General features: G+C 42.7%; 1 protein-coding gene across 13 annotated transcripts in view; it reads right to left on the reverse strand.

Moving 5' to 3' along the window:
• UNC80 (unc-80 homolog, NALCN channel complex subunit) overlaps nucleotides 1–22,066 on the reverse strand; it is a 133,939-nt gene that overhangs the window by 88,796 nt on the left and 23,077 nt on the right. For 8 of the 13 annotated variants that reach the window (XM_038181816.2, XM_038181811.2, XM_038181814.2 and 5 more), the window contains exons 8-20: nucleotides 20,314–20,575; nucleotides 15,154–15,288; nucleotides 14,272–14,494; nucleotides 13,247–13,387; nucleotides 9,645–9,913; nucleotides 8,645–9,013; nucleotides 7,736–7,882; nucleotides 5,824–5,971; nucleotides 4,319–4,467; nucleotides 3,345–3,511; nucleotides 2,536–2,637; nucleotides 1,406–1,620; nucleotides 777–883 (exon numbers count right to left, since the gene is read on the reverse strand). In XM_038181816.2, the coding sequence (XP_038037744.1) occupies nucleotides 777–883; nucleotides 1,406–1,620; nucleotides 2,536–2,637; nucleotides 3,345–3,511; nucleotides 4,319–4,467; nucleotides 5,824–5,971; nucleotides 7,736–7,882; nucleotides 8,645–9,013; nucleotides 9,645–9,913; nucleotides 13,247–13,387; nucleotides 14,272–14,494; nucleotides 15,154–15,288; nucleotides 20,314–20,575 (2,434 nt within the window). The remainder of the gene's footprint in view (nucleotides 1–776; nucleotides 884–1,405; nucleotides 1,621–2,535; nucleotides 2,638–3,344; nucleotides 3,512–4,318; nucleotides 4,468–5,823; nucleotides 5,972–7,735; nucleotides 7,883–8,644; nucleotides 9,014–9,644; nucleotides 9,914–13,246; nucleotides 13,388–14,271; nucleotides 14,495–15,153; nucleotides 15,289–20,313; nucleotides 20,576–22,066) is intronic. The other 5 variants (XM_038181813.2, XM_038181807.2, XM_038181812.2 and 2 more) reach the window with 2 other exon arrangements.

The raw sequence follows: 22,066 nt of genomic DNA on the forward strand, positions 1-22,066 counted from the left end.
TCTTCAATGTTACACCAAATATTGGTAGTGCTTCATTAAAGCTTCTCCTCAGTATTTTTCCAGTATTGTAAAGTACAGGACAGCTTACACATTAAAAAAAAAAAAAAAAAAAAAAAAAGGTGCCCAAATATAGCTTGTCTCCAGTCAATACTGCTTTTATTTATAGATAGGAGGAAAAGCTGCTGTTTTCTATAAGAATGTTCTCACTTGCATGGAGTTAGAGGAGACGACATGCTGCATCTGCTGCAGAAGGCAGTGCATCAGCATTTAGAGACAGACAGGATTTGGAAATCCTGCAACACAGAATGGCAAAAGGTGGAGCTCTGCCACGCTTTTTCACAGACAGAAGTGAGTATAGGCTGGTAGAAGAATGAACACACATCCTATTATGTAGAAGCTATTTTTTCTACTGTGCAAGGACAGGGGTGGAAAAAGAGTATGGGGGGGGGGGGAATAAAAAGACATTCTTGCTTTCAGAAAACAGCAGTGCTGTAATGTCCAATGCCAGAACAACTACTTTCCTCCTTGCCCTGACTCTGAGGACTCTTTGTACTTGACACAAATATTTATGCATTGCTCTAAGAAGTGGATAGCCACCTAAATGTGAGGCTCCCTTACGGTGCTGAAGTCCAGTACCAAATTCTGATTTCTCTGTTCTGAAGACTTCTGTCACATTGACTACAATGCCAACCCTGATTAGAGTGTTTCCTTGGACAGCTGCAAATGGTCAGATCCTGTCCTTACAAGCTCTCTGCAACCGAGTCTAATGCATTTACCTTGGAACTCTGCCTGATGAACGACAAACGGTCAACAGAGCTGATATCTAGAAGATCTTCTACCCCATCAGCCAGGCCAGAGAGGGAGGAGCGCTTCAGCCAGTTCCCTGTTGCAGAATAAGCTACTCAGAACACTTCTGAAAATGTTTCCAAACAGAACTAATTTCTTAGCAATTGTGCACATACCCTCTGAAATAGCCACGCCAGGATATGGCAAAAGGGAAGGAAAGGGAAGGAAACCGGTTCATGTTACATGCATTAACTACCATGCAAGGCTGGGTCCTGAGATCTGTAAATGATGTATGTTTTATCTATCAGATGCTATTTGGATTATTTCTCTTCAATGCCTGGAAGATTAAGCTACTAGCATACTACTTTGGAGACATGGATTGCATGTTCTGTTTTGCCACTGATACTCTCTGCTACCTTTGGTAGATTGGTTGTTTCCCTTTGCCTCAGTTCTCCATTTGCAAAGTGGAGAGAGCATGCAGCATTCCCCGCCTTGTCTTGGGAGAATATACAGTATACTTGGACAATAAGGAACTGTGTTACAATATATCTGAATATCTTAATATATATCTGTGTTTCTCTGCACATGCAGTATGTATATAGAATATGAAGAGACATACATTTACCTATGGGGAGTTTGAGTTTCTTTCGAAGGGAGATTCGTCGGGAACGGGAGCGGGAGCGCCTGTCTGTAGTGGTTCCAGAGTGAGCAGTGGTGCATTCGGATGTGTCCTGCTCAGACTGACTGCTGGTATCACTTGCAGCACTCTGTGACTTGAACATCTTTCGCCAGAAGTCCTTGCGTCCCAGAACAGCGCCTTGGATTTGCTCATCACTGGAGGAAAAAGGATGCAGAACATGAGCTGAACTTCAGTGAAGTTTGGACGCTCAGGGGAATGAGGTCTCCTTCCCACAGCCCCCTCCTGACCTCTCTATTCTTTGAGGTTGTTATATTTTGAATTCCAAACATACTCTTCTCAGTGAGACATAATCAAGTTTGACAACTTGTTCAATATTGTTCAAGGCACATAATAAAAATCTTTTCTACCCCGAAGAGCTTGCCCACTGAACAAGTCATTCCAATTTTCTGTTCCTACAAGTGAAAAGTAAATCATCTTCTTCAGGTCAAAATGACCCATATTGACAAGACTACACTGGTGCTTTCTACAAGTGTGTATACTGAAGAGCTTTAGAACATCGTGATAGCTGTTTGTGAATCTGTTGGAGTCACAGTTCTCATTAACTTATTGGAATGGGGACAGCATATTTTGCTGTAGTCTTGCAATCTCCTATGGCTATGGCAGGGCTCAGAGCAGAACAGCTTGCCGTAATTCTGCACAACAATAAAGGCCTTTCGGTTATCCTTGCAGTCTCAGCAAGGGAGAGACTTTGCAGGCTCAGATAATGCCGGAGAATACATAATAATAGAGCTCAGGCCCTTGCATTGTCTTCTTCCAGTGCATCTCAAAGCACTTTAACAAGACAGACTGGTATTCAGAGGCATGGAGAAGTTAAAAGACTTGTCCAAAGTAACTTAGGAGACCAGTAGCTATTCATAAATTTTTCTAAAATTCTTAGGAATACCAACTAAGTTTACTTCAATATGAAATGGCACGGTTGTTTGGACAGCAGAGACTTCAAATATGCAATGCCTTACAGCAGTTATCTATATGCCAGTTATCTAATATGCAATGTACTAATCCCAGATGGAAGCTGCTGGCAAAAATGCAGTGAAATAATATTTACTTACTGTTCTGGAGTTTGCATTGGGCGGCTGGAGATGTAACTGCGACATTCATCGGGTGCAGCTGATGCCTGACCCTTGTCAATGATGATGCTTCCCACCTCGGACCTATGCAGACAATGTACATCATCAGCTAAAGTGAATGGATGGTCCATCTCGTGGTCATCACGTAGCTATACGACCCAGAAATCAGCACTGCTGAACACTGAAACAGCTTTAGAGATGCACCATCTCTTCAGCAACTTATTGCCACTCTATATGTCATTCTCGAAAACGGCACCAGCCCTTAGAGGCAAAGTCAAGGTTTTTAGGAGCTTTTCAGCTTTCTTAATCCTCCTTCACAGCATTTTAATAAGGCAAGCCTCAAAGCACAAGAGAAAATTTCTTTTTGACACAGAAGCATGTCAGATTTAGATTTCTTCTGGGACTTGTTTTGTATACCAGGGTTTACCTGTCAGATAAGCAACACTAACCTCCTCAGGATGTGACACACATTGAAAGCTGTGTTCATGCAGTGCTGTGGGACTGACACTATGCTTTTTACTTCTTTTAGCCTTTTCTCTTCCCAGTGTGTCCATTGTGCTGTTCTCTTCAACATCTTCTATGCGAGGGTTAACATCTTTTGCTATAAATCTATGACTGCCTCAGTTCATTAAATTTTAAAGGAGGCTGCTGCCATAGGACAGGAATCCACATTAGGAACTAACATAAGCTCTGAAAACAAGCCCTTGGTCTTTCTACATTTGTGTTCACTGCATATAGTCATACAGCCATATGCAAATTAATCATTTGCCTTCTCCCTCCCAGACACCAACCTTTTGCTCCCTGAAGGTTTCTGCTCTTGCTCTGCTTCCTCTGTTTTTTTTCCTGGTATTAACTTTTCAGCACTGTCCAAGAGGGCGCTGAGTGCTACTCTCCGAAAGACATTCCCATGAGCCTCCTTGATAAACTGGACGAGCTGACGGATATCACAGTACAAGCCCTGGGGAGCACAACATCATGAGAAGAAAAGAGAATTCAGTTTGCAGTTTGTGAAGAAGCAGTGAGAATTAATAGTTCTTAAGGTACTTCAGCAGGCCACTACTTCGTTTGGTTGTTGTCTGATGTCTCCATGCGCAGGGCTTGTGTTTTCTGGCTGAGATCAAAAGCTGGCAAAGTTGCCATTTAGCGTGCTCTGAAGAAGCAGACAGTGAGGAGCGTTATTGTTATGGAACGTGCTCTGCAGTGGGCTGAAGCAAATGTAGGGGGATCAGAGGCTAGATAAGGAAGCTGCAAAGATGCCTTAAAGACTGTTTCATCCCATTCATCTAGCCCATAATCTTAAAAAGCATGAAAAAGCCAAGTGAAGGGGTGGGAGGGAAAGCATAGTGCAAAAAACTGCATGTTTTGTTTCAAAACCAGTGGGTGTCTTGGAATTTTTCTTAATTATTTTAGAGCTCTACATCATGGGAAGAGAGGAGTGACTCATTCCCCAGCCTACTCCTACACTCAAGGCTCTTTTTAGTTCTGAACATTCATACAGATCTGTGATGTGGCAAGTCATCTCCACCTCTGAGGTCAACAGAGTGAAGGGAAGACTTACAGGACCTGGTTTTCAGACTGTGAACTTTGCCAAAAGAGCCTGCATTATTCTGAAAGTTCCCAGCCTAGGAACTTAACAAGCTTTCAACAAAAAACACTTGCTATATTCATGGTATTTGACTACAGTAAATTCCTTCTTCACTGCAAAGCCTCACTGGTCACACCCAAGTGAAAAAGCAACTTTGAAGATATGAAATCAGCAGCTTACCAGGTTTTCTGGGCTGTGTAGCTCATGTGTAGTAGAAGCACAGCGAGTGATCAACGACTTGAACATGGCGCTCACAATGATACCTTCCACGTTCTGTGCTGTAGACTTGTTGTCCACTGTGGTAAAGTTATTCCCAAATCCAGCCTTGTCTGTGAAATTCAAGTACAAGCAAGCACCCTGGTTAAGAATGTTTTTAAAAAGATGGCTAAAAGATAATTGTTATGGTATTTAGATATACAAGAAAAGTGCAGGTCCTTGTCTAAAATCTTATACTTAGTACTGTCAATCTCACCTCACAAAAAAATAAGGCTGAAGGAAGTGTAAAATAAATGAAAATGATGAAATCTTCCCAGAAATAGCAGTATGAAACAGGATCAAGAAGATTAGAACAAGTCAGACTTCCATTTATCCACATCTCTCACTTAGAGGTGTATAAAATAAGACGTGAAATTTGAAGAAAACCTCCAGCATTTCTATTTACTATTCTAAAGAATAAGAGATGTTTGATTAAATGGAAAAGTGACAATACCCGTGAAAAGAAAATCTTCTGAACTAGAGGAACACTGTTCTTGCAAGGTGCATAAAGAGACCAAGCTCTCAAAGATTCAAAAAACACGTTCATATGACAAGAAACATCTCAGTTTTATTAGGTGAAAGGAAAAACTTTGAAAAGCTGCATGAGCTGTCACTCTTCAAAGCATGAGCATGTCAATAATTAGTGAATATTGAGGAAGTTTTCTGTGGGCATCTTCACAAAAGCCTGCTACATTGATTTTTTTATGCTCTCTCTGAAATGCCTGTGATCAAAGAGAAGCTAACAGACAAGGCAGACTCCTCAAATACCTGGAACAGTTATTTTTACTCTGTAAACAATCATTGTTAATTACTGTCACACTCAGTGACCAATCAGAAATGTCTGGTCATTTAAATAGCATCCTAAATAATTTTCCTAACTAAAAAAGAAAATAAAAAACATATACATGCACACACACACAGTTGTATTGTAGGCATGCACATCTGTGTGTTCATATTGTTTCTTCAATCTGTTCTTGCTTTTTCCTGCCTCACCTGAGGCACCATGAAGGGTTTTAATGCTCAATTATATCTCCATTCAAAATAAACCGTGGATTAAACAGGCCATTTCAGCTGGTGCCTGGTCATGCCATGAGATAGCAAAGTTCCTTCCTGAGGCATAGTTAATGAAAATATTTTCTTTCAAGAGCCATGAACAACAGGTAGGATGAATCAAAAGAGATGCCTTCAATTTCAGGTGCACTGGCTAATGCAAGTTCATGGTATGAGATCACCAGGTGGTCAAATAGAGGAGTTCCAACTCCACTCACCTGTGCTGGCTGAGGATATGGTCTGTATAATCTGAGGATTTAAATCCACTTTTATTTTTTTCTTTTTATTTTTTTTAAAGGCCAAGAAAAAGACATGGCTTCATTCTGACAGTAAAGTTTAGGAACATTCAGGTGAGAGTTGTTGATGCCAACTGTACTTACTGTCTGTGACTGGCTCCATACAGAATCCTAGTAAAGCATGCAGGAAATCCACTACATTATTGAGAGAATCCCTGTTCACATAATCCCTCATGGTCTGCCGGAACTGCATCCTATCCAGTTTGTACAGCTTTGTGAGGCAGTTCTGAGCCTGCAACGACATCCATCAAATCAAGTCATATCACAGCAAACTACGGGTCTAAGTTTCACTAATAGCAGCTGGGTATTTTGGCGTCCTTTTCTGCTCTAGCTAGATAAGTGCTCTACTGTGCTGTCTAAAGTAACCTAGGAGCCAGAAGGCTCAGGTCCTGTAACAGAACACAAGGTTTGCCTCTGAAGCAAACAAGAAATTCAGCACAAGGTGAGAGTGGACCAGTATGGGTCCTGCACCCAGTATATGCACTTGCACCCTGCGACCGATTTATATCATGCAAGACATTAGCTTCATATTTAAAAGCTATTAACTGTCAACTTCTTATCAGAAAAGTATCCATCCTCCTGGGACCTTAAACAGGATGGAATTAGTTAGTCTGAAATATCAGCTCTATGGGGAGCATCAACTCTTCTGCTAACTGCAAAAGGGTGCTTAGTTTTCTAGTAAACTCAGACGTGATTGTGCATGCAGTCAACACAAATGGTGCATGCAAAGCAGTCTGGACAGGCAGACACAGAAAAAGCAGAAGACTTTGACACATAGGAAAGTCTCTTCCCATAAAGACCCCACTTCAATGAGCCTGATACAAACCCTGGCTCCAAGAGACCTGTTCATTTATGCCTAATGTTGTGCATAGGCCTGAGCGTTCTGCTGGCTGAGCTCCAGCACAGTGTAAAAGCTTTAACTGACACCCTGATGAATATGGTGTATATTCAACCAGCGCTCTGTACAGAACCTTTCTGCTGTTACCACCGTGACTCTTACCCCATCGAATCTCCCTGTGTCCACAATTAACATCACTGCTTCAGGCTCCTTAGTAACCAGGAGTCAAGCTAACAGAAGAAGGGTGCATGATATGGAAGCAGTCAGTCCAGCTCTAAGCCATCTAGCTCAGATCCTAGAACCAAATCACAGCTCTGTTGGCATGGCTCAGGCTAACCAAAGCCGTGGAGAAGCACCTGGTTCCCACCCCCAGTGTGGATGGGGGTAAATTCTCATTACAGTCATCAGAAATGTTCTCTGCAGCAAACACAGAAGGCAAGGAGGAGGCATATGCTGGAGAAAGCTTTTGGAAGGCTCCCATTTGACAGGGCATTGGACTGATCTCAGGGAGTCAAACCCTTCTAGATGAAGTCAAACGTCTGGGTTACATACTGGGCACTTTCCCCTGCCTCAACTTTGGCAGAATCAAAAGTGTAAGGAATCAATGGTAACCGTTCACCCTTGCATTCAACAGGCCATGAGCCTTCTGCTTCCTCACAGTACATGAGTACGCCTGCAAGCACAGTGCCCTCCAACTATCAGGAGCTTATGGAGCAGCCCAGCAGCAACTAGTCGTAATTGCCATTAGGAAAGATGGATGTAACTGTCTTGGGCTTCTCAATTCAGATATGCAACCCAAAATAGCAGCACCTCTTGTAAACAGCATACTGTGTTGGCGTACCACCAATGTAAAAAATGACTCAGAGCAGCACACATGGGGCTTTGCTCCAATGTTTTTTGTGCCTTTTCAGACAACCTATCCACTGGGGTGCTGAGAAGTACCCTGGGTCGCAGGTGTGCTCTTAGCAAGCCCCAGGGTCTGGAAGTTAACATCTGAAAATCTGCTACAGCTGGGCTGCAACACAGTCTGTGAGCTCAGACAAAGAGCAACACATCTACTGCTGGTACAGAAAAAGCTACAGAGGGGGCAGACAGCAATCGCAGCAGCTGATGTCAAAAGTACAAGGGGGACATTTTAATGAGCTTTAATTTTCTTACATTCTCCCGGAATACCTGGTGTCTCAGGCGATCTCCGGAGAGCCCCCGATGTCCTTCTCCACAACCATAGGCACAACCCAAGGACTTGACAATTTTTATCAGCATTGTGAGGGCCAGCCTATGGGTGCTGACAGATGGACCTTCATCCTGGGAATCACAGAAAGTCAGTGTGAAACCCCAGCACAACCACTGGCATTTTGTTACCATTTTACTTTAAAAAAAATGCTGTCCATTTCTTCCCCCAGACACTTCCTTACAAAGTTGTTACTCTTAAAATGCATACTGCATAAGGGACTAGCCCATTCCTTTTCAGCTCCTGTCAAAAAGCCATGTTATAAACGCAAAGCCCCCTCCATGTTGCTGTGAATACCAGTCAGCACTTACTTCAAAAAAATACACCTGAAAAGAGCGAGCTGGTTTGCTTGGGCAGAAAAACAATGTTTTTAAAATGTCTTCAGTACTATATTACTATGAATCACAACTTTGGAGATCAGCAAAAGCTCCTCTTGGCCAATTCTCACAGCAATACTGAAAAATTTATGATTTCTAGTCATCAAAGAAAAACTGTGCTCACACGCTGGATTCTGTTTTTTCTTATAAGCCATGCATAATAAACAAAAATCACTGTGATTGAGGGTTTCAGGCACTTTGATAGGATACTGAAAATGCCCATGCAAGGCTCACAAACTCTGCTTCTGGCAGTTGCTTCACTGGAGTAGTTACAGTGCTTAGATTCCCAATCACGTTGCTTCAGCAGAACCTCAGCAAGCACCAGAAGAAAACAAATTAAATTGTCATTGTTGTGCAAAGTAAAACGAGGGAAAACAGAAGGGCAATTGCATACATACACATCCTCCTATCTTAACAAACACCGCATTCCAAAATGGTATAAAGGCAAGCAAGACAAACCTTTTCTTGTTTTTTGTCGTTTTTCTCATAGGGCCCTCCTCCTCCTCCACCACCTCCATCACTTCCACCTCCACCTCCTCCACCACTTCCACCACCTGCTTCTTCTCCTCCATCTCCAGCTCCGCTGACTGGGGGAGGCCCAAATCCACAAGTTGAACCTCCAGAAGCAGCCCCTTTGAGTTGGAAGGATCCTTCACTTGGTCTCTTTTCAGGTGCCTCATTTTCCTTGTTCTCACTCTTCCTCCGTACCTTCTCTACACATGGCACCACGCCAAGCTGAAGTAAACACTCCACGATGTTCAGCGCCACATCACAAATCCTGGAGCTGATGTCATGATTCAGGACCAAGTAAACAGCCTTCAGGACCACCTGGTAGATTCAAATATCATATTTACAGTCAGATTTGTTTGCTCTCCTAGTACTATTCAGTGCCTGAAATTCTAGTCACAGACCAGAGACTCATTACAGCAGGCAGAGTACAAACTCAAAATGAAAAACACACAACCCTCAATCCCAAGAGCCTACAATCTAGGTGTAGACAAGAAACCACAGGCTGGGCACAGTCAGGCAGAAAGGTAAACCATGAGATGACATCTGTGAGCCTGAGAACACTGCTTCAGTGCACCAGGAGCTGTCAAGTCATTAAGAGAAAATGCAGCGAAGGTGAGTTTTAAGGTGCCGTTAAGGTGCTATTCAGTTTTATACTGTTTTACAGGGAATTTGGTGCATGCCCCAGGAATACAGGAAGTAAACAATATCACTGAAGGTTTGATGTGTGCATTCCACATGCACATGCACTCCTTGCAAGGAGTAATAGGAGTTGCAGTATCTCAGAGGAGGCTTTTATGATATGCACAAATGTATCTGACTGACCTTTATGTACAGCTGAGAGAAGTCATATAAAGAGGTGGAGGAAAAGCCCGTCAAAACCCTGATCTCTCAATGGTACAGCTACATTGACAGAAGAGGGACCTGGCTTTCCTCATTCCTTGCCAATTACCGAGAGATCCAGCATGCCGTTCTTGTGGACAAAGTTGTTGGTGCCATCAATGTGGTCCGTATCCTCCAGGCAACTGTAATTGATGCAGGAGTCTGTCAGGCTCCGCGGGAGGTTGGCACATGCAAGCGGTTCATGGGGCATCTCAGGGATGGGCACCTGGTTGCAAAGCTTCCTCATGTGCTCGCTGAAGAAATCGGCATAGCCCACATTGAACGAGGCCAGGGTAGTGTTGAAGGTGGCCACCGTGATGGTGGAGATCTGGGACCGCACTGCAGGGAGGAAAATGGCTACCTGTGAGTTTCCATCTCTAGAGTAATAACGCAGCAACTACTGTGCTTGTTTACAAGAAGGGTGCAGCTCTTAATGCAGTCTGTAATGCTGAAAGGCAAAACAAGCTCCTAATTCCTATCACGGGTACAGGGATGAAAGCATAAATTCATTTCTTCCTTTAAGCCACTGCACAGCAGAACACCAGCAATGTTGCTCGAGCAGCATAGTTCCATGGCAGCTTACATTGATCTCAGGCTTCTGGGCAGACCAGGGAGCTCACACAGTTTAAATTTAATCCAAAAGTGGGGGATTAGATTTTCGGCTAGTTTTGCTCTCTCTACTGGTCAAGTGCCTGGTGTCAGAAGCAGCTGCACCACTGCAAGGGGAAGAGGAAGGACTCTGCAGCTGGATGCAGGAGTGCAGGTAGGGTAACAACAGCACCAATTCAAAACAGCTTTCTAAGCCACACCAGCTTGAAAGATATCATCATACCAGTTAGAAAAAAAAAATAATGGAGCAGTGTGCTCCTAACGCTACCCGTGGCAGTCTAAACCATCTCCAAAAAATAAAAATGACTGATGAGAAAGGCAGTGTGGCATCTAAGTTCACAGCGCCCAGAGAAAGGACACCATGACATAGCTAGGCCTAACTTTAAATTGGTCAGCTCAGGTAGTGACAGCCTTTTGGCAACACAGGCTAATTTTTATCAAGGATTCACCGCAGTGTTAACAACACATGACAAACTCCAGGCCATGGTATGAGTAATCTCCTACGGTTGGTGCTTTGTAAGTAGGTCTACACACTCTGTAGTGTAGAAAGACACCATGTGTCCCAAAGTGTTGATGGGACTACCTTTTCTGAGGCAGTACAGTAACAGGGCTACAAAATAACAAAGAACTCCTGCCTAAGGGTAATTAATGTGTTCTAATTAATAAGATAGCATAAATCTGAAAAGAATCTCCAAGGACTGACTCAACAGTGGACTAGCTACAGTTTGCAAATAACAACTTGCCAGAGCAGTGACTACATTTCCTTTGCATAACCTGTGCAACCCTGACAGCATTGAACGAGCAGCTTTTTATTAAGAGAAATGTTCCAAGATCAATGGCATTCTCTTGAACTGGGTTACAAATTGGTCAATGATTAGAATCATAGAATCATAGAATATCCTGAGTTGGAAGGGACCCTTAAGGATCATCAAGTCCAACTCTTGACACCGCACAGGTCTACCCAAAAGTTCAGACCATGTGACTAAGCGCACAGTCCAATCTCCTCTTAAATTCAGTCAGGCTCGGTGCAGTGACCACTTCCCTGGGGAGCCTGTTCCAGTGTGCAACCACCCTCTCTGTGAAGAACCCCCTCCTGATGTCAAGCCTAAACTTCCCCTGCCTCAGCTTAACCCCGTTCCCACGGGTCCTGTCGCTGGTGTTAATGGAGAAAAGGTCTCCTGCCTCTCGACACCCCCTTACGAGGAAGGGGGTAGGAAGTAACTGCTGTACCTAATGTGACATCAGGATTACTTGCTGGCACGTGTGACTTTTTAATGGCAATCACCAACATTTATATGGTGAAGAGAACTATAATGAAAATAAGGAATTAGGAAACTTTGTTTAAACTTTGCTATAAAGACTTATGACTATCTATGGTTAGCTTTTTTGTTTGTTTGTTTCATTGAGGTTTTGCTTAGTTTGTTTTGAAATGGGTAACAAAAATCCATTACTAAAACAAATATAGAAAAATGTATTTTTCTGTACCGCACCTTTATTTCAATATCACTGGCAGAGCTGACTGCTGGATGGGATGCACAGAGGTAGAGAAGGAGGACTAAGGACTCTTAATTTACATCCACGGAGGCCTGCAGCATGTGTCCATGACTTCTCTTGAGCAGCTACATAGGACATCACTAATTTTTCATCTCCGACTGTGTGCCAGCCAGAAAAATGAGTTTATTAGCAAATTTCTCCTGGCCATGGAAATTAGACAATACATAGGAAATTATGGATGGCCAGCATGTACAAATATAATTGGGCACATAAAACAGAACCAAAAGGTAGTATTTGTACTCATCCTTTAACTACAGAATGGTTCATTCAAAGTTGCATACTAGCCCCAAAAATAGTGTGATTTGTCCTATTGTTCATACAGTTGCACAACAATTGTACCTGGGGTGCAACCAGGAAAAGATGCACTGCATATAGCTATTTTTTAGAAAATATTTGGCTAGAAAGCTCTTGTTGTGTGTGGGATTACTCTCCTACAGAACAAATACAGATCAGGTATAGAGAGACTTCATAAAACTGATCCAGGAGAAGAGCTTCACCCCAGAGTCACAAAGCAAAGATGAAGGAGATGTTCCCATGCTAGATTAGAGCTGACACAAATCCATCCTCTCTGACTCTTCAGATTTACTGTGCTAAAAGAGCACAGTGAGGATCTTTGAGAGCTCACAAGGCTACAGCATGTAACACGTGAGTATCCTCCTAGGTGTGGTGCTTGACAACTTGTGCAGACAGACTGTGCCTTGCTCCATGGGGTGTGTGATTTTCCATTCCCTCATCAAGGTTCAGGGTTGCACTTGCCTAAAGTGAGGCTTGACCTCCCTGGCCAGGTTTGCCAGTAGCACTGCTCATGAGGGAGAAAAATTCACTACGTTTAGGCAGCAGAAGCAGCACCAGCAAAGTCCTCTGGTGCAGATAGCTCTGCTGACAGAAAAGAACTTTCCTCTGCTTGGCTAATATTTGACAAAGGTAGAGTCATCCTGCCAACAGAGAGACTCCTCATTCTGGAATAGACTTCATCCCACCAGGGGCTCTACCACAGTGGTCACACTGGCACTGCTCTTTCTGTAGAAGGTTCCCAGACAGATGGGCCCAAGGAGACTGAGCAAATTTCAAAGCCTGCCTTCTATTTAGAACCAAGGAAAAATATGACAAAAAATGTTATTTTCAGCACATTCTAGCAACTGAGGACTGACAAAGGGCATTAAGTATCACAACATTCCCCATGAAACCACAGAAGTTAGCAACTCCAAGTTTCTGCCCAAAGGTCTGCACTGTGTTGTGGTACTGCAAAAAAATCCAAACCCTTTCTCTTCTCCCTGCTGATGGCTGACTATTTATTTATTTATTTATTTTTGGACAAATTGCACAAGGTAAACATGAAAGGTTTGGAAGATGTTTCTACACAGAACAAGACAGACCTCAAGAGATGCAGAAAAAAAAATAGGAAAAAACAATTAGTCATATATTCATACATGGAAGCAGTAACACCTCCTCAGATTCTTGGAGTTCATATTCCACTGATATGTTTCTTTCTTGATGTGTTAGATTTACCTTCTTTGACTGTGTTCTCTCCATGGCTGTTTGAGTGGTCTGGCAGATCAGAGACAAGAGTGTGGTGAGAGTGTGAATGCCTAGCACTTAGGCTTTCCATCTCGGTTGCTGTGTCAGAGCTCCCCCGTCTGGTGAACTTTCCTAGGGTGAAGACAAGAATTTGATATTTAGTTTACTCATCTGAGAAGCGCTTGAAGGCAAGAGACAGTAGCTGAGGATAGAAATCGAATGACTGGAGTCAGCAGAAGTCAAGGTCTTCTGGGATCCTGTGAAGCAGAACCAAACAGGTAATTGTGGGATATCTTGCAGGGGGTCATTGACATAAAAACTAAGAACACGAGAATGCTCTGGCATGGGCTTAGACAATCATTTCTTACTTTGTACCATCTCCAAGAAGGTATGCTAGGATGAAAATCTATGATATTCTGAGTAAGTCTGTGAAACAGAAACCATACCTAGATACTGTTGAGTGAACCAGGAAGACTGAACAAGCCTATATTTAAATTTAAACACTGCATCTTTGCAAAAATCAAGACAGTTACCTGGTAAGCTTCACTATCTGAGGCAATACTCTATTTTGTATCCAACATTCACTTGGAGAAGACTGAGCATTTTTTGTCATGTATCTAACGACCATATTGCTGCTTCTCCAGAGATTTCTCCTTAAAAGAAAAGAATGCAGCCATTCCTCGAATCTATTTTAAGCTGCAGTTGTATAATGCTTCCTACCACTCAGGGGAAAGCATAGTCATGACTGTACTGCTTGAATACAAGTTGCTACAATAGCTATTACTACATTATATGATGGTAGCTCTCAGAGAAAAAGTGAAGTAAAGAAAGTGGTAAGTTATTCAAGGTCTGTTGTCAGCGCAGTTGCCACTTCTGCAAGCAGGTGGTTAATGTAAACAGAACTGGGTATATAAGGTTGCAATAGGATGGATGGAGAAACAAAGAGCCTCTGCCGTTTTCTGAATGCTGTGGACAGGAATGACAGAGAACCTGGGGCAGAGATAAAAATGCCTCACCTAATATGGTGGTTTGCCATCCTCCTCTCTCAATGCCACGCCGGTCCTCTCCAATTCCAGAGAAACTGCCGAAAGAGAAAGTGCTGCGAGTGGGCGAGACATCCAAGTGGTCCTCGTGGAGGAGGAAGGGCACCCCCATCCTCCGTTGTCGCTTCTTCCCAGTATGGTGAAAAGGAATTGACCCTTTGCGCTCACGTTCCCTGTCCTCTTTGCGGCTTTTAAACTGCAGGTGGAAGATGAGCAGAGATGAGAGCAGCTAGAGGCTTTGAGGCATTCAACTACTATTTGAGGGAAAAAAAGTAAAACAGGTATATGGCCGAGCTATAACCTTACACTCTGAGCTTTTCGTCTTGGCCATTCACTATGATAGGAACTATCTACTCCCTGGGACCATATAAATATTTTAAGGAACTCAGTCTTCCCACAGGATGGGATGAATGCCCTTTTAAAATTTTATGGCATGCTCATACCTGAAAGCTAGGTTTGCAGAATACGCAAAACTCTGCTAAGTGTCTTGGATGGTTGCAAACCGAGGGCTTCACAGCATAAAACATCAGAAAAAAAAACTTCACTGAACTATCTGGAATTACAGCAAGAACCAGCACTTGAAAATCTGGACATTAAACTGCATTGTTTGAGTCCCCTCCTCCATGCAGTTTCAGCAGGATAACTATTTGAATAAAGGTTTTAGTATTGTGATTGGAAAGTGCACATAAAAATCTAAGTAATTACAAACAAAATCACTCCCAATGAAAAAAAAGATGTCAATCTCACATACAGCATATATGTATAGTCCAAGAAGACCTTCACTTGCTACTTAGCAGAACATTTAGGTGCTGAATCACTGGAAAATTTGATTACGTGTGATTTTCTTCTACTCACTTTTTTGAAGATGTTCATCCCCAGGTCTGTGGAGAGATCTGGAACTGCTGGCCTACGCAAGTTGGTCAGTGAAACCTTGGAAAATGCTTCCGTGCTTAGTGATTTTTCTTCTTCATTACATTTCATTGTAAGATCCTGCAGTTCCCAAAACAAGACAATAAGCACAATGAGAACTAGACGATAAGCAGCTTAATAGAAGAGCTGCATCCAAGAGCTGTCATAGGAGAAGCACAATAGCACAGAAGGACGTTCAATTCATCACAGAGAACACCATTCACACATTTAAAGAAAAATAAATAAAAACATTTAGAATCTCCTAGAATTACTGACCTAACATTTTTGTGATGATGAACAACAAAAAAAGGGGCTGCCACAGAAGAAATTCAGGCATGGCTGTCAGTGTGGTCTAGTGGGACAGAAGACTCGTGGTCTGCTCTGCTCCAATTCTGATCCCAAGTATGGCCTTGGGTGGCAAATGATCTTCCTGACCCCTTGGTTTACATTTATATGCAGTTATAGCTGCCACTTTTTGTGAAATGCTTTAAGTTATGAGAGAATATGACCTTAATGATGTACATGTATGCTCTTAATCACGCATTTTGCAACTTAGCTGTAATGAGCAGCACTGTCCCCTCGAGAGATTTAATTTGTAAAAGTACTTATGATAAAAAATGTTGTAACTACAAGACTTCCTATGAATGCTACAAGCCTGTTTTTGTTCTGGGCTGCTGTGGGAAAAGGAAGGAAGACGGGACTGGGGCAGCACTCATCTTTAATTTTATTTACTTACTAAAACGACCTAAGATTTCAAAATCAGTAAGCATCCCTCACTTGTAATAACAGTGCTGCAAGATCTGTCCACATCATGGTTCTCTTATTTGTGAAAGCCCCTACAACTTAAAGCACAGAACATTCCAGGACAAGGAAAACGGCCAGACTGATGTACTGACGCCTCAGTAGAGGGCACTCTGCTACCCCTCTGCACTGAGCAGAACACATTACAGCTGCCTGCTGTATTGGAGGGGCTTTGCTACAAAGGGTAGCTCAGCTCCTGACCATCTGTTCTCATTAAAGATCTGATGCCACTTTCCAGGAGATGTTTGTGCAGCTGACCTGACCAAATTCCCTCGGGATAATTTTCATCTGCCTAAATATCAGCTTGTTTCCAATGGAGATGCTCTTCTGCCTTGCCTCCCCTTTAGACAGCTTGTGCTGATCAACTGGTCACGTTAAAACACCTTTTTCCTTTCAATCCAGAGAGCCATATGCCATCTATAGCTGAAGACTCCTACAGAATAAAAAGTAGAGATCCTGGTGCTGCAGCACACAGGAGTGTGCAGTTCTATGCGCATGAAGGTTCTGCAGAAGCCAGTGACACTTTGCAGATGATGAAGTCTTAAAGACCAGTTACAGTGTCTACGTTACTGGGATTACTGGGGACCAGACATTCTCTGGAGACTTTTCATAGCAGTCAAGGACTACCCTTAAATCTTTCTTGTTTATTTTTATCAAAACATGAATGAAGGAGAATAGAAAGATTCCACATCATGGTTGTTCTCAGTCACATTCAGTCAAAGTTTGCTCTTAAATCATTTTGCATATGTGACTGAAGATTCAGGGCAGAAGTCATACACAAAATCCATCAGACAGCAAATTAAGATTCAGCCCTAGATTCTCTCAACAGCAAGGCCAGCAAGTACTTCATAAGGTTTGGTTCTTAGTTTTTACAGCTCTTTGGCTCCTTCTGGCTGGAAAACACACGCATTTAATTCAGATTCAATACCCTATGTTCATTAGTTACTAAATCAATGCTTTATTAGGTGGCTTATGGTCACCAAAAGGATAGAGTGAGGATCAGGACCTACACCATGCTACAAGCCATATAAACACACAGAAAGACAGTTCCAGTTCTAAAAAACAGCTTAGGATATGTATCAAGCAACAAAAATGCAAGTTACAGAATTAGCTTTAACCTACATTGTGGTATGTGACCTATTTTAACGAATCAAGCTAGTACTCCTGTTGAAGACTGATCAAAAACGTAGCTATGGCTTCTGTGCAGTACATTATCTTGTATTCATGACAGGCATACGCTGCACAAGAAAGTAAAACAGTTTTGGGGCTGCTACACTAGATCTTTAGACGATGTTTTCTATTGCCTTCCTTCTGCACGACCGTAAAGATAGCAGCTCATTAGTACTTCTCTCAGCTCTCAAGGTATTGCTCTTGAGACTCGTGGTGTTGTATGAGCATTGCAGTGAGTCACTGCAGCTGCACTGCTCTGATGTTTAATTTAAGCTTTGGCTCTTCGCCCCTGCAACGTTCCTGCAAGACTGTAGATGTTCGTGAGCCTCATGAGGTCTCATTTCTCAGACTTGTCCTTACACTAATTCACTGCAAACAGTACAGTGCAGGTTTCCCTCATCGTGTGCTGCCAGCTCTGAGATCTGTTTGGATTAAAGTCGGTTTCCAGAGGAACCCAGTATTCTCCTTATTCACACTGCACCCTTTTGCTATGCAACAAGCAGCATTGGCATGCTGCACTGAATCTTTTCCTACATTGCTCTTCATTTTACTAGGCAAGATATGGGGGATGTTTCCTGCGTTCTCTCAACACATGATCCCAACTTCTTTAGCCCCAGATTATATTTAAAATGTTACTTCACACACACAGAAACCAACAAGAAGTGCGAGAGTTTTGCTGAGGCTTAGGGAAATGCAGGAAGTTAAACAGCAGAATAACAAATAACATGGATTTATCACAAAAATCTGCTGGCCCCTGATCTGACTTGCATGCAGCTATTTTTGTCTTTAATCAGTTTATGCGTGACACTTTAAACCTATCCCACTGAAACAGAGAGCGATGATATTTTTGAGAATGTATTCCTCAACCTGTGAGCAGAAACGATGACATCTAGTTTGGAATTTAAGATCCAGATCAAAAAAGGTTTTAAGCATATCCCTATGTCTGACTGATGACCTGGTAAAGTCTCAACAGAAAACCTCTTGTGCGGTTCGAAAGAAATGACAAATCTCAGTCCTTTGGAGGCAGATCTCTCTCCTTTGACTATCACAGAGCCTTGAGTGATGAGACTGAATTTAAGGACCTCAGTTAAGTGCCTACAGTCAGCCAGGATGAATGGTAGGGAATGGTGTCTGTGTTGCACAGACTTCAGCCTTCAGAATTGTAAAGAAGGGGGGAGACGAGCTTCAGGAAGGCTGTTTCACCAGCTCCATCGCAGCTGTTCTGCTTAACAAATTGAAAACCTTTTTAAAAAGGATTCTAGTTTGATGAAGCACAGTAAAAATACACAGGACTGACACAGAGGTTACAAAAAGCAATCAAATCTAGCCCTGGAGGGAAGAATGCCCTGGACAGAGTCCTCACATTAACAGCCAGAAAATACCCAGTGGAATTGCCAAATGGATTTAACAGAAAAACGTTAGTGAAGAGTAAAGAAATCTTCTGCAGGAGAAACATCCTGAAAAAGCAAGAAACAGCCAAGTGTGTGAAAGGAGGAAAGTGTCTTATTGCACAGAGAGGAACCTGCACAGAGCTAATACAGCTCCTACAGAGGACAACCCTGTGCAGGCTGCCAGTGTGCTGAGAACCACTGACTGCAGTCCTGCTGCACGAGTAGATGCCATGTTCACGTGCAAAATAACTGGGCTATTCTGAACAAAGGCAAAGAAACAGTATGAGGGCAGTGAACCACCTCAACAGCAGTATCTTCCGATGTACTGTTCTACTTAGGCAGCATTCCCTCCAGGAGAGGATATTAAAAGGAGGATTTTGTGTACGTGTACAGCAATCCTGTAAAATCCCCATGCAAAGGTAGATTAAGATGGAATAGTAATTCGTATCACCTGGCCTTTATGGAGATATGTCAAGCCTTTACAGGGATAAAACAGGCAACATTTTATAGAAATGACACTAAAATTTAACAGTTTAAACAATATTGCCACTGCTGAGCCTTTAAAATCACAAGTAACCACCAGCCCTAATAAAAACTGGGAGAATGGCTACAGAATCCTGAGACTTTAAAATAAAAATACTATTATTTATGTTGTTTATGCTTGTCTTCTGGCTTATCAGTACCTTGGCTGTACAGGAGAAAAGACATTCTGCCCTTTATGCTTATAAAAGGGCGTATCAAAAACTGTCAGAACACTGAATACAAGGCTTTAAGAAAAAAACAAAAAATTCTAAGAGTTCTGACTCAAAAAAGACATTTGACAGCAACATTAGCAGAAGATAGAGCCTCTTACTTGAGCTGTGTCATAAAATTAGATTGCAAAAATAGAATCCCGTATTACTGTATTAAATTTTGTAAGGCAGTTCCACCAACTCAGTAAATCAGAATTTGCTGTTAGAGGCCCACGTGACAGGAGGAGTACACAACCTAAAAGTATCACGAATCAACAAGGAGATTAACTAAAACTGCAGCTGCATCCCCTTTTTATCCCTTGATCAACCATGAGCTACCCAAAAGTTAAAAAACAGTTAAGCTCTAACACAAAGATCTTTACTGCACTGAGGTCAGGAGTCTGGCGTCTCTGCCCCAGCAAAATAGGGAAGAAATTTTGACACCTATTAGGACAGTTTGTCCACTGAGGTTTTGCTGGCAAATACAATGACTACACACTAAGAGTTAGACACTAAGAATAACATCAGGAGAAGAGGTAACTGCACAGAGGACTTTTGCTCACTGCCAGAGCTTTCAAAATCTACTTTGCTATTATAACACAAGCCTGAAGTGTGCAGTGCTATACCAAGAGCAATTCCTGTTCTCTCTTCTGAGGGGTTATTCCAAAGAGAGCTCAGAAAAGCAACTCTGATTTCTTCTGACAAACACATTAGTATATTACCACATTAAAAACTAACTTTATCGCTGTTCGCCCTAGAACAATTATCCTAAAATGGCCCTCAAGCTTTCAGCAGTCACCAGCTCGGAGTCAGATTCTGCCCCCAAACCCCTCATCGTTCTCAGGGTCTCCTTCTGAATCAATGCACACGTCTGACCTCTGAGCACTTCAACCAATACCAAAGCTGAGCTTTTCACTAGTCATCCAGCCACCGCTTCCCAGCATCACCACAACAGTTAGGTGTTATTTATTTATTTATTTATTATTTTTATTCAGTTGATGGCAACTGCTTACCTGAGTTTTGTGGGTATTCACCAGCGAGGGTGCGGCAGCCACCATGGAGCTGCTGCGAGGTCTCGGCAAAGGGGTGATCTCTGGCTCGGGTGGTTTCTCTGGCTTTTCCTGTAACATATGCCTCAGCCTCTGCAGGTAGTACATCAGTGACCACTGCGTGCCCTCCTCAGACCAATGGGGCTGCAGCAAGCAGCGCAGCACTGCCACGTCAAAGTACGTGGCATAGCGAGATTTCTGGCATGGTGGGATCACCATGGACAGCCTGTTCCAAAAAGTAAGAGCAGAAATGTTAATCAGGCTCCTTAAGTACTCTGCTCTCTGAACAAAGAGGCACTCAAGGGTGATCTGTCAGTTTTGTATGTTCAACTGTTCTTAAGAGGTCACTGAACACCACAAAGTTTTCTTTGATAGCTGGAGACCCATTTTGTCCTAGCACACATGCTGGTCCACCCCAAAAGACCCAACAGCTCTACTCAGAAACCTAAACAGTCAAGAGCTGTAAGCCACTCACTTTCTCCTGCCATCTGCAGCAATCACCAGGACATGCACACAGCTGTGCCTGCCTGAGCTTGCAGGGACATTTGATGCCGACCCTTTGGGACTAAAGCCCTGGTTGAGGAAAGCATTGCTGATGGTGTGTAAGTGGATATTTAACTTTCAGATCCCTGGGGAGCTCAGGCACAGGTTTTGTTAAGTGTTTTCTTGGACAGGGTTGCTTTCTTAAGCTGTGGTCTGAAGACAAGCCTAATGCACCTGTGCTAACTGAATAATTTGTTCAGCTGGAAACAGATAACTCATGAGCATCTGCTCTTCAGACACTCATAATTTATATTTAGGAACTGTTTACATTTGTACACATCAGGCCCTATTACAGAACAAGCAGGCAGGGCAGCTAAATTAAGTAACCATTTCATCTAATTAAATTGATCTCATACAAGTAAAAACTACTTTTATAGACACTTGTAGACAAGGTGTGCTAGAGAAGAGGAAACCATTTTAGCCTTCACTATGGCTTTCCTGCCTTTCAAGGGGTGTCATTTCCTGGCAAGTATTAGCACAGAATTTCCTAAGTATTGTAAATGAACTTCTGTGATTTTGGGGTTCTATGAAAATTAAAACCACTTCTGTGAAATGTATTCCTAATCACTTGGGAGACAACACAAGAACAAATATTTTTTTAAGCCACTTGTATTATCAGCTCCACTAAACAACATGTGAACACCAATGGCAGGACATCTCCAGCTAGGTGTCACCACATTCAGAGCAGAGGAGTCCAAGGACACCCAAAACGTTACAGAAGAACCAGCAATGACTAGTGGAACTCCTCTAAGTGCTAAGAACAAAGTGCATGCTTAAAGTGCTTTACTGGATCACTGCTCAGTGTCACAGACCTGCCCTGCACGTCCCAGGCAGGTAGGGGACTGGCAGAGGAGACAGAAGTGTGCAGCAAATGCTGACACCACTGGGAATCACAGGAACCCTCCTCCACACTGCATGGCTGGCAACAGGGGCAGGTGGCAAGGCTGGGCTTGGAGCAATGTGTGTGCATCTAGAACTCAAACCTGCAGGAGCTGGTTTGCTGCCAGCCCCACAGGCCACTGTTGAAGGCACACGGTGATTGCAGGCCAGCCCGTCTGTATCAGCATATGGCACAGAATGCGATTTATGGACTCAAAGCTTTTCCATAGTGCTGTATTCAAGGTACAATGGTACAAATGTTATGAACTTAGAATGAGCTGTTATTAAAAAAAAA

The sequence above is a fragment of the Anas platyrhynchos genome, chromosome 7 (genome assembly GCF_047663525.1).
Source record: "Anas platyrhynchos isolate ZD024472 breed Pekin duck chromosome 7, IASCAAS_PekinDuck_T2T, whole genome shotgun sequence".
In the NCBI taxonomy this organism is placed as follows: Eukaryota; Metazoa; Chordata; class Aves; order Anseriformes; family Anatidae; genus Anas; species Anas platyrhynchos.